The sequence below is a fragment of the Pleurodeles waltl genome, chromosome 7 (genome assembly GCF_031143425.1).
Source record: "Pleurodeles waltl isolate 20211129_DDA chromosome 7, aPleWal1.hap1.20221129, whole genome shotgun sequence".
Taxonomy (NCBI): domain Eukaryota; kingdom Metazoa; phylum Chordata; class Amphibia; order Caudata; family Salamandridae; genus Pleurodeles; species Pleurodeles waltl.
In genome coordinates, this window is record NC_090446.1 from 1,412,788,391 (window position 1) to 1,412,804,259 (window position 15,869).

Below are 15,869 nucleotides of genomic sequence, written 5' to 3' on the forward strand. Positions count from 1 at the left end.
AGATAGGCAAACATTGACACGTAATGGTAAGTGTGAAAATGCATGTGCCCAACCAATTGGAATAGGCACATCAATTTATGACAAGGCTGCTCCCAATCCTTTTTACTATGTAATTTGCAAAGGGTTCACAGAGGGGCAGAAGAGCTAGACAATTCAATCACATTTTTAAGACAAATATTTTTCTCCATTTTATATATTTTTTCTCCTAAATATATACCTTGGCTTTTGGAGAAGATGTGAATCTTGAACGTTTTTCCACCTTTGCTCACAACAGGGTAAAGTGTGCCAGGACAGAACTGTACGCTTTTTACATTACACCTAGATGTATTACAACCAGATCTAGAGCCATGTTCGGCAGAACACCCAGTGACCCAACCTGGGATTGTCTCAAAGATGTTTTGACCAAAATCGCTCATTTTCCATCATCTCAAAAAACGTATTTAACAAAGCAGATCTGATCACCTTAAGCGTATTGGTTTCTGAATCTTTGATAGCCAATACTGCTTTCTGACCGGTGGCACGTGGATTGAACTGAATCGTATCATTCACACTACATCTCTAACCATGAAGTTATGAATGTTTGATAAATGTAAACAATACAAGAACATCATCAGGAAGCCATGTCCAATCAGGTGATCAAACAATTCACACAACTCTGACAGTGCAGCCTATTTCCAACCAAAACAAGGTATCATTATTATTTATTTGGAAACCCTCCACCTAAATACCAAACAACACCTTAGACAGGAGGTTATCTGCAAGAAATATCATTGCTTCAGCACCAACCACCTGTTTAAAAAAACACATTTTTCGGAAAATAACAGTTTAATGTTTTTTTTTGTGACAAGTGATGATTAGGTAGCAGAGGGTAAAGGAAAGCCTCTTTAAAAATTCAGCTATGGAATAGAATTAACTTTGGTGGAATCTAGGAACGTCAAGTGTAAATTTGTAAAGGGCAAAGTTCAACACACGTGTCACGGTCAGCAAACTATAACATGGTGATTTGATGTGAGGAACATGAATGAAGGGCAGTGATTTGTCACGGCCAGGATATTATCTTATATTCAGTTTAATTTTGAATAAGGCACAGTTAAAATTTGGCAGCTCTATTTGGTGCATATTGAGAGCATAATACACGTGATGCAACCACGGATACATGATGAGGGGGGAAATATTTAAGGCGTTCAGGTCTATCAAAAATTCTGCTTTCAAAACTATTTATATAGGGATTGAAATGCAGCAAAGCCATTCCCTTCTTAGCCAGATTCTGAATACAGTAAATAAACTGTCCATCCATCTAAAGCAGCCGTAGAGCTGCCTGTCTATTAAACAGCCTGCTTTCTGCAAAACGGTGTAAAGTCACTCCTTTGCTTGCTGCAAGGCTGCTGCTTGCAACTCCTGTCTGACCCCTACTGCTTTTTACAAATCAGATCTGCGTCTAATAATGATGGCTCTTAAAATGGCTTTCTCTTTTCTGGTGTAGTATTGAAACACGCTTTTCTAAAGAGGTGGGAACGATGGCCTTGGATCCCAATGCTTCTTTTCTTCCGACATCTTCAGCTCATGATAATTACCAGCCAGTAGGGCAGCATCAGCAATAGACAGGCAGCAGCAGGAGGGTGTGAGCTGCTGAGCTGGACTTCCTCTATCACTATTTCATGTAGTTCATCGTTGTTGTTCTTGTTGTTGAAGGAGGATTTTACATAAGCTAAACACAAACAAAAATTAGTTTTCAAAGATCAGACTATACATTTATAAATCAAATATAGGGTAAGACCCTTCCATCCTTTACTAGGATTTAGAAGACGCATCTCAGGACAGCTGTACTGTTGTAAACGTGTAATGGTATTTAATGAATTAGAGATTTAGATCTTGGAGTAGGTAAAAGTCCGTCACAAACGTGAGAAATATCCAGTCCGCCGTATTACAGTCCCCACAGGATATAATTGGATCGCAATACATTGGACGGGATATCCATCACGTGTGTGGCAGAGTATTCTCCTCCACTGAGATCTAAAGCAGGCCCTTAATCTCATCCCTCTAGTGCAAGACAGGAAGTTCCCCACCCATGTAGACTCCTTTATTATCCTATCTCATAAACTCATGGGACCAAATACACTGTCCTTCATAACCTCTTACTAAATTTCCTACCATCGCTCAGCTCAAAGACTTGAGAAAACCAGAACAAATGTGAGCGATGCATGCATTATTATATCTGAAGTGGAACACTTTAATATGAAGGGAGGCCAACCATTGTAATCACCTACACTGGAATCATATATATTCTTCCGTTTTGGAATCCCTCCATGACTACTAGGATAATGGTTAGTGTTCTGTACCAATAAACATGGGATTGTATCCACCACCACTGAGCAATTCACTTGCTGTGCTGATATAAATCTGTAAAGGTATCTAATGACATAACCTCATCCCTTTAGTGGAAGACAGAACTTTCCCCACCCATGAATATTCCTCTATTCTTCTGTCCCATATATTCAAGGGACCAAATACACTGGCTTGCATCACCTTCCACCAATTCTCCTTCCGGCCCTCAGCTCACTTACTTGAGAAAACCAGAATAAATGTGAATGTTGCATGCATTACATTATATGAAGGGAAACACTTTATCCAATGTTTTCTGTGCCAACCAAGGTCTCCTGAACTTGAAATAAGTTTGGTGTAAAGAGGTGAGTATGTGCACAGTGGAAAGAAGAGGCTAGTTATGGAAAAGGTAGAGGTAACAAGGCAATTTTCTGTAATTCTTTACACAGTCCAACAACATAATGCAGTTGTTTTGGTAAGACGTCAAAATGACGTTAGTCCTGGAGCTGATGATTTTATCAATTTTCTTGCTTCACCCAACTTGCAGCACTTTGACCCACGGTAGAGAAACTCTCCAAAGTCCACAGATTCTGAGTCTCCACATTTTTGCAGCAGGAGTTCAGCTTGGGTGCTACCATTGTATATAACCCAAATCAATTTTGAGAGAGGCCATACAATGAAAATACCTATACTAGAATTGCATAAATTCTTCTATTTTGGAATCCCTCCATGAATTCTAATGTAAAGGGAATTATTAATTGACTATATCAGTATGCACGGACAGTATCCCCCTGTCACTGAGCAATCCCACTTGATGGCTCAGTAAATTGAAAGGTTGCTACAAAAATAAGTGGTGGCACAGAGATCAAAAGTTTAAACCCCAGCATTGCTTTCCATTCTTTCACAGTTATTCAAGCACAATTCAGTCTAGGAATGATAGCTTTTGTTATTTGCGGCACTTAAAAATGACAGAAGCACAGTGTAAGCCATTAAACAAAAAATAGTTTAGTATTCTTTGACCCAGTAGCTATGATGTTTCATGTACTGACCTTTTAAATCAGCATTGCCTAGATTGAAGCAGGAATTCTGCAGGCCGGGGATAAGGAGGCAAACAACCTCACTAGGGGCCAGATGTATGAAACGTTTTGCATGGCGCAAACTGCGAAATTCGCAGTTTGCGCCATGCAAAATGTGCATCGCAATGTGCATTCCCATTTTGTGAGTCGGTAACTCGTTTACCGACTCGCAAAATGGGAATGCGACTCGCAAATAGGAAGGGGTGTTCCCCTTCCTATTTGCGATTCGCATCGCGTTGCAGAATTGCTTTGTGACTGCGAACGCGGTCGCAAAGCAATTCGCAGTTAGCACCCATGTGATGTGGGTGCTAACCCATTCGCAAAAGGGAAGGGGTCCCCAGGGGACCCCTTCCCCTTTGTGAATGGCTCTAAAAATATTTTTTCAGAGCAGGCAGTGGTCCTATGGACCACTGCCAACTCTGAAAAAATGAAACCAAATGGTTTCATTTTCTCGACTGTATTGCAACTCGTTTTCCTTTAAGGCAAACGGGCTGCAATACAAAAAAAAAAAAACGCTTTTTTAACAAAGCAGTCACATACATGGTGGTCTGCTGTCTCCAGCAGGCCACCATCCCTGTGAGTGCAGGGAATTGCAAGGGGGTCACAAATTGTGACCCACCTCATTAATATTAATGAGGTGGGTCTTTGCGACCCCCTTGCGATTTGCAGATGGTGTCAGGGACACCATTCTGCATATGGGTTTGCGACTCGCAATTTGCGAGTCGCAAACCCAATTCTTACTACATCTGGCCCTAGATGCTGTCACACTTTGCAAGTACCACAGGTCTAAATTTGAAGTTATCCCAAACATTGGATACTAAGCATTGAAAGGCTCTCTCATATTGAGTGTTAAATCAGGTGTTAGCTTACTTTGGTTAGAAAAAGTTTAGGAACACCAGCGCAGTATCAAACTAATCTGTATGCCCCTTCCCTAGTTGAGAGTTTTTTGTAAGTAGTCGAAATCAGTGTTGAAAATTCACCAAAACACAGATAGACAACAGCAATGAAAACAAAAAACAGTACTCAACTGGGGGAGGTTGTATAATTGAATTTGGAGATTGCATTTTACCAGTGACACTACAGAATGTTAAAAGACTGCAAGGAAATTCTCTTCTAGGTTGAATGTTGTTCATGGATTAATACTTTTTTGCTATTCAATGTAATACCATATCTGAGCGTTGCCCTGTTTTCACTGTTCAGCCTCCTCATGTTGTTGATCTTGGTGGAGAGCAGAATCAGTAAACTGCCTGCTTCTATTCTACCTCAGAAGCCATCTCTACAAATATGGAAACTAGGGCCCAGATTTATACTTTTTGACTCAAAATGGTGTTTGCGCAGTTTTGTGTCAAAAAGTATAGCGCTGGCTTGCACCATTCCAGGATGCCAGCCGGGCGCCAAATTTATGGAATGGCACAATCCGGCAAAAAGGGTGGACTAACATCATGGAAAATGACGCTAGCCGGGTGGGAGTGGCGGTATGGGTGAATGGTGTTTTGCACCAAAATGACTTTATGCTGGTTAGAGTAAAAAATGATGACTTTAACCAGCCTAGCGTCATTTCCTGATGAAAAACCATCCATGCCACATGACTCCTGTCTTATAAGAGACAGGAGTCATGCCCACCACCCCAATGGCCAGCACAGGGGACAAAAGTCCCCTGGGCATGGCCATTGCACCCTGTGCCATGTAGGGGGGAGCATTTCCAGGCCCTCAATGGCACTTTAAAAATGTTTTAAAATACTTACCCCTACTTATCCATACTTACCTGGGATGGGGTCCCCCATCCTCTGGTGTCCCTCTGGTGTGGGTGGGGGAGTTCCTGGGGCTTGGGGAGGGCACCTGTGGGCTCTTTCCATGGTGTTTGACAATAGAACTGGGTGCACAGGTCCCCTAACGCCTGCCCAGACCCAGGCGTTAAATAATGGAGCTTAGCAGGCTTAGTGCCATTATTTAGACCCGCCTCCTTCCCATGTACCATTTTTGCACAGGAATATAAATAAGGCGCTAGTGCCTTGGAGTTATTTTTTGGATGGGAAAGCCCACCTTGCATCTCATTGACGCAAGGTGGTTTCACGCATCCAAAAAATGACTTTAACTCCAATATATTGGTGCTAGACTAGACTAGCATCAAAATATAAATATGGAGTTAAGTTTGTGCTGAATTAGCGTAAAAAAAATGATGCTAATTCAGCCCAAACAGAGTATAAATCTGGGCCTAGGTTTGCAGGATAATGCTTCCAAGGCTAGCTACCCTCCACAGTTCACCTCAGATTTGAGATCGCTGTCATGACTTTTGGCATACCAAGTCTACAAATGGCCACATGATTCTTCAGTGTTGTGGAAACTAGCTACAAGTATCTTCACTGATATAGTTTGGCTATAGAGTAATGCTCTGAGAAGCCATTTTAGTGTTAACTTATTCAGACTAATGACTTATACATAGATGGTATTGAAGTTGAATTAAATGTTTGAAGAATGAGACTGCCTTTATGTTATATTCCAGAGTGCAAGTTAAATGTCTGTATTGAAATAATATTGAATTTCTAATACTTAGGCCCTCTTTACAACGGAAGCGCCGCGGTCGCACGGTCGGGACCGGTGGTTTCCCGCCACTTTTGTCCCGGAGGTTGTAATCCCCCAGGACAGCGCTGCCCAGGGGGTTACGAGTCCCCCTCCTGCCAGCCTTTTCATGCTGGTAGGAACCGCCATGAAAAGGCTGGCGGAAAGGGGAGTCGCGGGCCCCCCTGCCACGGCCCCATGGAGCTTTTCACTGTCTGCATTGCAGACAGTGAAAAGCGCGACGGGTGCAACTGCACCCGTCGCACCGCTGCAACACCGCCGGCTCCATTTGGAGCCGGCTCCCGTGTTGCGGCCGAGATCCCCGCTGGGCCGGCAGACGTAAACCAGGTTTCCGCCCGCCGGCCCAGCGGGGATCTCCAAATAGGCCCTGTGGGAGTGAGGCCGCTTGGAGGTTTCAATTTGGCAGGCAGCGGCTGCCGCTCGCCAAAGTTGAAATTAGGTCCCCAGTGTTTTAAATACATGTGCAAAAACAGAGAAGTGCAGTTCTGCATCACACTGAGTGAAATGTATTAACAGAGTTTTTTTTTAAGGTTAATGTAACCTGAATGCTAAAGAAGGCTTGTTAATGCAGAATTTATAGTTTGTATATTAAACTGTGTTTTATTAGAATGCATTCATGTGCTGTATTAACTCACTCACTTTAGCCTAAGTGAGTCCTGCTAGGCCTAGTATTTCGTGGCTGTGCAGAAAATGTTACATCATCTTGTTAGTTGTACCTACCTTTCAGACTTCGTTCCCATGAGAAGACTAGTTTGGTAATAGATGCCTATTGTTTTACAAATAGACAGTTGTGAGAAACTGACCTTGGATGTAGAACATCCTGGACTGTGGACTACCAATTTAAACATTTGTTTCAATCCTGTGTGGAGCTACATGAATGGATACTTTTCTCATGAGAGACTTGGGAAAACCCGTAAATTTTTCAAGTTGGAGTCATATGATAGATTTCTATTGGCTATTGCCCCTTCACCGTCAAATGAACTGTTGCATTGACAAATCACATTGCTGTATGAACTTTAATATGTCAATACACAGCTGGCATTAGATCAGAATCTAGACCGTATCCAGTTAGATGAGAAAACCTGGTGCCCCAAGAAGAATCCTCTTGCCGCACATGCTGAGCCCCTTAGAGAGGTACCTTCCTCTCTGCCTTTGCTCCTCTAAAATGCCTTGCTGAGCCTCTGCAGGCTAAAATACGTGGAGAGCACTATCTGTCCATTGAGGAAGCGGATGTTAGAACATATCAGGGCGGTACAGAATGGTGATTCAAATTATGCCATGACAAAACATCTGAAAAGCCATAATGGGGCTGATTGACTACACATGAGATATTTTAGTGTAGCTACCATAAAAAACATGAGAGGGGGGGAGACAGGGTCCAACAATTGAGACAACTAGAATCAAGATTCATTATTAGATTAAAAACGAAGATACTGTATGGGATCAATGGGGGTGAAGAATTGTATTGTCATTGTTAGGAGTGGTACAGGAGTATGGTGAAAAGACGTGTCCTGAAAAGAAACTCTAAATATGGATTACTCTGTTACATCTGCAAGTTATCAATGATAGGAAGTACTATACCCCAAACAAATGCTGTTCCTGCAGAGGGTATGGATTTAGATTTTGCTATGAAAATAGTAGGTCGAAATCATGGAATATATATAAATGTTAGGGAAAGTACTATCTTTGAGACTATCGCCCTGCATTCGTTTTTTGACAACATTGAAATTATAGGTATAATTAACAAATTATCTGTACAAAAGTCTTTGAAAGATGTAGTTTTATTGTTATTGTAACAGTTTTAATTTAGGCACACATTTGGATTTGATTGGGGTATTTGGTTTGGATTCATTCATTATTTGTTGGACCTACGTATCCCACAATGCCACATAATGGCACCGGGTGGGAAACTATAAAAAAAAAAAATTAATAAAGTACTCACTAACCGTGATCAAGATCTTGTTGGTCGAAACGTGTCAGGTGTTTGGTTCATAAATCATTAAACAAGAAGATTAGTGATATCCTGGGAGTGCCACGTTTGACTTGTTTGTCAATTGTTGCAAATTAGTTACAGGGAATTGGTCGATCCCTGACACAGGCACCAGCTGTAGAGTGCGCTGTGAAGGGGCCAGTTTGTGTGTGGATATATATATATATATATATATATATATATATATACATATATATATATATATATATATATATATATGTAGTTTATGTTAAAAAGACCATAGATATTCGCTGAAAAAAACAAAGGTTACAGGGATGTTATACTTAGGAAGTAGAATTTTTAAAAAACATAGAAATTCACTTAAAAAACAATTGGTTACAGGGACGTTATAGTTAGGCTCACATTTTAAAAGAACCAAACCATAGAAATTCACCAGTTATATTTAGAGTTATCTCAAGTAACTATAACTGGTGACGTAAGGTAACTATAACTCAAACCCTCGCCTTGCACATTTATCTGATCAATAATATTACTGCAGATGTTACAGTGACATTATCAATGGTGTTATCAAAGATGTCATGAGTGCTGTAACTTGTGCGGTAATTAGCAGTGCATGGTAAGGGTGCAAACTATAGTTACCTTAGGGCACCAGTGGCCCGCCTCCAATGATCCTTGCCCCCAGGAGATGGTAGGCCTCGGGTCTTGAGGGGTCTGAAATGGACACCCTTCACTTTCTTATTGTAGCCCCGAGGGATGGCAGTACCCAGGGCTGTGGGGGGGCTGCATGCCCCCCACATTCAATTAGATGTAAGCCCCGGAGAGGTGGCAGTCCCGGGGCTGCGGGGGGCAAGGTGTCCCCCTGCGCAAATAATTTTTATTGCCCCAGGGAGGTGGCAGTCCCGAGGGCAGCGGGGGGGTTAGTAGGCCCACCCCAACTCCCAACATGGCTGCAGTGCACACTGGGTGAGATCCGCTTTGCTGGTGGGACTAGCTGAGATTTTGGACGAACTCTGCGCTCCGCTTTCCAAAAACTCTGTTAACTCCACCAGCAGTGCTCCCCACACAACCCTAGTAATAAGGCCACAATCTCAAATAAGGTTCAGTCAAGGACTCAATACATTAATCCTTGCTCAACCCTAAGTAGCTTGGCCCACAAGCACTTTGTCTTAACTTAGGAGACGTGTGTAAAACATTTACTATTAACAAAACAGTAAATAAGTAAAACATAACACACAATAAAATACCAACACCAATTGATAGAAATAGGAAGTATTTTTATCTTTAAAATTACACCAAAATGGCAAAAATACAATGTAGGGAACCAGTGATATGAATTTTTAAAGATTAAGGCCCTCAATACAAGTTTAGCAGTCTTTTTTTTCAGAAGACCGCCAGTGTTGGCGGTATTCCAACTGCTGTATTACGTGAAGACTGCCCAAAAACAGCCAAAAATTCGACACCGTCAGGCCAGTCGAGGACGGGAGAGGGGCGGTCCCACCACCAGCACCGCCACGCTCACAACATTCTGCCCTCCAAATTATGACCCACAAATCCACACAGTGGTCCTTCCTCAGCAGTAAACCATTGGCGGTGCAACCCCCTGTGCTCAAAAATACACCTCCAAAAAAAACAAAGCCACATTGGACAGTACGAATACCCCACACCTGAGACACATACACACATCAGACATACACACCACTATAAAACATACCCCCCACACATCCCACAATCCATTGCAAAAGAAACGAGATACTGCAGTACTCTATATATAGCAAATATACACCATTGGCACATGTCACACACAGCACAACACCATGACTGCAAACAAGCTCCACACACACCCCATTAAGCACCAAACCCACCACCCTTGCGCACAGCACCCCCCAATCTACCTCACCACTACCATGTCCCCACAAAAGCACCCATGATTCACAGACAAAGCATTGAGGGTCATGGTTGATAAAATTATCAGGGTAGAGCCACAACTGTTCAGAGCACAGATCCTCGACAGGGTCAATGCAGTGGGCAACCATCCACGCACAAGGGAGGATATCAGGAACGACCTACAGGGGAAGGTGCATTCCATGGCATCAAGACACCACATTGCCATCAACAAGACTGGCGGTGGGCCCCTACTTCCTCCCCCAGAGTTCACATTGTGGGAGGAGAAGGTCTTGGACATCCTACATCTGGAGGGCCTGACTGGAATCATCGGAGGATTGGATTCCGGTAAGTCACTTACACTACCCTGCCACCAACGACTCATGTACAGCATGCATCCCCACCACCCATATCACTGCCTAATTAAACCTACACTTCTTCCCCCACCCAATCTCCCACAGCCCCTCCCCCTGCATGCCACACCACCCCACTGCCACCATCCCTACACAGTCCACCCCTATTACACGGATAGCACTCACAATGGCAAGCATTACAAGTTCCACAATGCATGAGTCCCCACACATGAAAAGCTGCCAGTCCTACTTCAAAGTGGAACACCTGCACCTTAAACAATCACACCAGCTACAATAACTGGATGCTTTGACTGTGTACCACTAGATGGCAATGACAGCAATGCTATCCACAATCCACAACCCTCCAAGGAACCAATTCCACAATCCATCACCCACTAACACTGTCTGCAGTGCCGCATCAGCCATTGCTGTCATGGGGAAGCAAGTCAATCCACTGTATGCATCAGACATTGATACAAATAAGTACACCTCCACAATGTAACTCTGCTCCTCTCCCTCCACAGGTACCCCTGCCACTGCCATCCTGCAGAGAATGCCAGAGACAGACACTCCTCCCCAGGATGAAGGCCCCAGTGAGGACTACGGCTCTGGATATCTGGACATTGACTACTTACCTGGCCCATCTGGGACATCTGGTCAGTGCACCACCACAGGCCTCACCCTGCGCACATCTGAGCCCCCCACCCCTGTGGTGCCAAAAACACAGACAATCCCTCATCCCCAAACCTGTGTCCCAAGGACTGTACAAACAGCAGTGTGCCCCACAGTACAGGGACCTATGTCTACCCCTCACACCCAAGACAATGAAGGTCCTAGTGTAGCTAGGATTGGCCACACTGTGCCAGGGGCACAGGGGGCCAGGGCCAGTGGGAGGGCACCTGTGGGCCAAGGGATGGGGCACCCAAGGCAAACGACTGGCCAGGAGGCCATCTCCCAAATCTTGGGAGCATATCAGCAATCCCAGGACAGGATGGGCCAGATACCATTCACCTTGCTGGACAACCAGAACCTGCAGAGGGATTACCACAAGGATGCCGTGCAGCAGTGGCAGCCACACAATGCCACCATGTCCTCCATTGCAGGGGTACTAAAGGAACTCTCATCCATCCTGTATGCGTCGTCCTCGCACCAGCAGGCCCCTTCCACTAGCCACATACCATCTGTGCCATCCATTTCTGCCTCAGCTAGTGGAATGGATGCCCTGCCAGGGGACCCACAGGCCACTACCACCCATCCCTCTGTATTTGAGGAACCCACGCAAGCGAGGTCATCCATCCAGACATCCTGCAGAAGCTAATGCCAAGACCAAGACCACTGCCAGAAAGTGAGACTCTCCTGAACATTCTCCCTTGTGTGCCACTGACACACCCTGTTGACTTTCCACTGTCATCTCTCCATTTTCCCAATGCCCTTGGATATTGGAGCTGTACTACCTACAGCTGGGCCAACTGCTCTGATGATTGCATCCACCATGACCCCACTCATCAACCACCTCACTTGTAAATCACAAAGTGCACCACTGCGCACAGCTACTGCTTAGGTGTCTTTATTGTAACATTTATGTATTAACTGTTATACTATATGTCAGCTAAATTAAACCATTGACCAGCAAAAGTCTGTAAGATGGACAGAAGGGGAACGCATGTGCAGCAAGTTTGGTAGTAGAACAGACTCATCCTCAAATCCTGTGTCAAGGCAGCCAGCAACCAAGGCAGGAGCCAGATTAGGACCACCCAAATTACCTGCAAATACACAAAGACAGGAACAACCATTATGATACAAGTCACTGTTGCCCAGCTAACACATGCAATACATTGTCGTCCTCCCTAGTGCGAGTACCCAAGTGGCATCTGAACACAACATACCATAGCAGATTCACATTTTCAAGACATCCATTCCCAATGGTCCATCCCTCACAGCTCACAGTACCCAACTATGGCAGGTTCCACTGTCAATATGCGTTAGCTAACATATCCGTCCATTGTGGACAGTGAGGATAAGTTGCTATACTGTTGATACAACCTTGGTTTGCAGTCCTTTTTGCAGTTGACACTGTATTGCTGAGACTACACAATATGGCCAATCCCTTGCAGATGTGTTGTCACCCAACTGCACAAAAAACATAGCACTGACATATGAACAGTAACACCTCCCCCAATGGGCAAATTGTAATTGCCACAAACTCACACAGAGGAATAGCTGCACTTAACACCTCCACTGATGGCACACACCTGAATGACCTATGTGACAAGGCAGACAGGATTACAGTTCACATACAAGACACAAGACACATACCTGTACATCATTGGAAGTATTGTTGGATCAACTCTGTCCTAGAGGCAGCTACATCCTCATCATCTGCCTCCTCATCAGTGTCTATGTCACCATCATCAGCCACAGGTCCGGCTGCCACCTCCTCAACATCCAGTAATGGTATGTGATGTCTCAGAGCCCGATTGTGTAGCATGCAGCAAGTAACTACAATCTGGCAGACCTCCAGTGGTCTGTAGAGCAGGGAACCTCCTGAAAGGTGTAGACACCAAAAGCTGACATTTAGCAGGCCAATGGTTCTCTTGATGACACACCTCGTCCTGCCGTGGGTCAATTGAAACGGTTTTCACCAACTGTTGTTGGATATCTCACTGGTGTCAGCAGCCACCGAAGGGTAGGATAGCTAGAGTCACCTGTGTGCACAAAGGTTGGACCTATCACAATACCAGTAGAGACACAGGGTTGAATGTGAAGAGAGGTGTCAATAAGGTTGCACACATACTATTGGATACATATCAATGAACCAGGCCCTCTCTCGTTGTAGTTGTGACAACATGTGTGGGACATTGCTCTTCCTCAGGATGTAGGAGCCGTGCACAATCCTGGAAACTTGGCCTTCACTTGTGAGATGTACTGGTCAGCGAGGCACCACACCTGGACATTGATGGAGTAAAAGCCCTTTCTGTTCCTGTACACTTGTTCATTGACATTGGGAGAAACTAAAGCAATGTGGGTGCCATCTGTGGCCCCGATCACATGAGGCCAATGAAGCATGGCATAGAAGTCAGATTTGACAGTGGCAAAATCCGCACGTTGAGGGAACCTGATGTAGCTGTCCAGGTGTCTCAGTAAAGCACACAGTACATCTTTCAACATTGTGCTGAACATAGGCTGTGACATCCCTGCTGCCAAGCCCACTGTCATCTGGAATGAGCCTGAGGCAAGGGAGTGTAACACGGATAAGACCTGTACTGTGGGAAGGATGGCATAGGGATTACGAATGGCTGGCAAGAGATCTGGTTCCAACTGGGTACACAGTTCTATGATGGTTTGACTGTTCAGACGATACATCTGAATTGTGTCTCACTCTTCCAGGGTAGGAATGTCAACTAGGGGCTGGTACACCGGTGCATGTCTCATTCTCCCCATTGCACGGTATCTAGAAATGAGAGAAAGGAAAAGCCACATGTTGATGTTGACAGTTCACATGCCATCTAACACTACACATGTAGCTTGGTAACACACACATTTGAGGCAGCAAGTGACTGCACATGTTGTATCATAGTTATCAGGACACTCACTTGACTATCTATGAATGTCACCTGTGTGAACCTTGCTATGATGTGTGTACATGGTTGATCTATGCACGTCACTAAAGCTCATACATGATGCACTTATCATTCACCTACAATACACTAGCTACATGTAAAACGGCAGCCTCCTGTCCTGCAGGCACAGGGCAGATGGAAGTGACCTAATTCCACTGGCATTAGTCGTCATGGTATTCGCAACCCACATGCAACTCCTCATTGGCTAACATTGTTGCTAATGGGAGACTGGGACCAATGATGATCACCGCTGGCGGTAACAGTCATGTACATGGTGATCATGACTACCATTTTGTGTTGCATAGCTCACTTGACTCCTGACATGACTTTCTCCTTCTGTCTGTGTCACCCATGCGGGTCAGCGCCCATCAGAGGAAGAGGATTTGGCGTGCTATTGCCAAGCAAGTGCGGACCCTGGGGGTCCATGCCCAGGTGAACACCCACTGCAGAAAACGGTGGAAGGACCTGAGACGCTGGGCCTGGAAGTCCGCGGAGGCCCAGCTGGGGACGTCCTCCCAATGAGGGAGGGTTGCCGGTCAGACCCTGACCCCCCCAATCGCCTGCATTTTGGTGGTGGCCTACCCTGAGATGGTGGGCGCATGAGAGCAGCACAGCAGCAACAAGGGGTTAAGTACAGACTCACACCTCCATAATGGTAGGCATGTATGGGTTTGTGTAGGCTACTAGTGTGTATATGTTGTGTGGATCATTGGTAGTTGCACATCGGCTATGCGTATGAGCCACCCTGGCAGGAATAGTATTGGTTATGTGTGCCAGTACCATGCAGACGGGGACTCATGATAGTAGGAAAAGGATTTTTGGATATTGTCTCTTGACATTTGTCATCTTTTGGGTGAGCAGTTCATTCCATCAGCATCAGTATACCTGAGGTGTCAGGGCATTGCCATCACTAATAGTCTGCCACTATGACTGAGGTAAAAGGTGTGATCTAAAACAGATGGCTCAGTCTGTAGGTGTAGATGGCTGCAGGGGACAAAATATTGCTGGCCACATTGTTTATGGATTTATTGACATGCAATCTTGCCATGCAGGAATCGATAGAGGAAGGAGTACAGGGCAGGGCTATTTTTATGACAATGGGTATGTGCCAAGTACGGTGCTACCGTGAATTGTATGACCTTTCATGTAGTCAAAAGTGGCAATGTTCCCACATTATTTGGATTAGAGTGCATTGCTCCTGTTTTTCTCTCTGATTCCCCAAAGTTGAGCATTTCAGTGTATAGGCATGCCATGGCATAGCATACCAGCAGATTAATTTTGGTCAGTCTGTGTGAATGATGTGCAGGTATTGACCCATTGCACCCTTTCTTTCTATCCCACCCTCCCTCCCTCCCTCTCCTCCTCTGTCTTTTTATGCATCAACATCATCAGGCAAAGGAAAAGGGGCACCGCCGAGTGGGGAAGCAGCAGCCCACGGGACCCAGGAGTCTGATACCAGCGGAGCTGAGGGAACCAGTAGGACGGAGGGTGAGGGGAGTGCCTCGGGGAGACCCAATCTACAACATCCTCTTAGGATTCCTCCTCGCATGGATGATCCCTGGCGGTGGTGGACCCATCTGGGACAAACCCGGCACCATCCTTGTCCACCACCCCCTTACCAGCACTGCCCTCCCTGTAGGTCCCCACCCAGCAGCCCATGCCCGTTCACCCAGAATGGGGGTTGTCTCCTTTGCTGCAGGAACCTCTGCCCCTTGCCCAGTCAGCCCATCTGCCCTCAATGAGGAGGCTTTTGACCTCCTGAGGGCCATCTCTGGGACAGTCAAACATCAAGAATGCCACACAGTGTCTGGCATCACAGATGCAGCAGACCAATGACTTCCTGGAAGGCATTCATGGTGCCCTGAATGTCCTGCAGAGATCCTTTCAGGCTCTGGCCTCCTCATTGATGGCAGCCAATGTCCCTTTGTCTTCCGTCCCCCCTCCAGCTACCTGTGCCCAATCCCACACCCCTCTCCCACAACCATCCAGAGCACACAGTCAGACACCCATTCATCCACCTCAATAGACACGGTTTGCAAAGACAAACACAGGCACCACAAGTCCCACCACTGCCATACAAACAGAC

The 15,869-nt window shown here is 45.3% G+C and overlaps 1 protein-coding gene across 1 annotated transcript in view; it reads right to left on the reverse strand.

Annotated features, from left to right (window-relative positions):
- Positions 1-1,556: 1,556 nt before the first annotated feature.
- LOC138247062 (alpha-tectorin-like) overlaps positions 1,557-15,869 on the reverse strand; it is a 61,086-nt gene continuing 46,773 nt past the window's right edge. The window contains exon 8 of the mRNA XM_069201811.1: positions 1,557-1,708. Within this exon, the coding sequence (XP_069057912.1) occupies positions 1,557-1,708 (152 nt within the window). The remainder of the gene's footprint in view (positions 1,709-15,869) is intronic.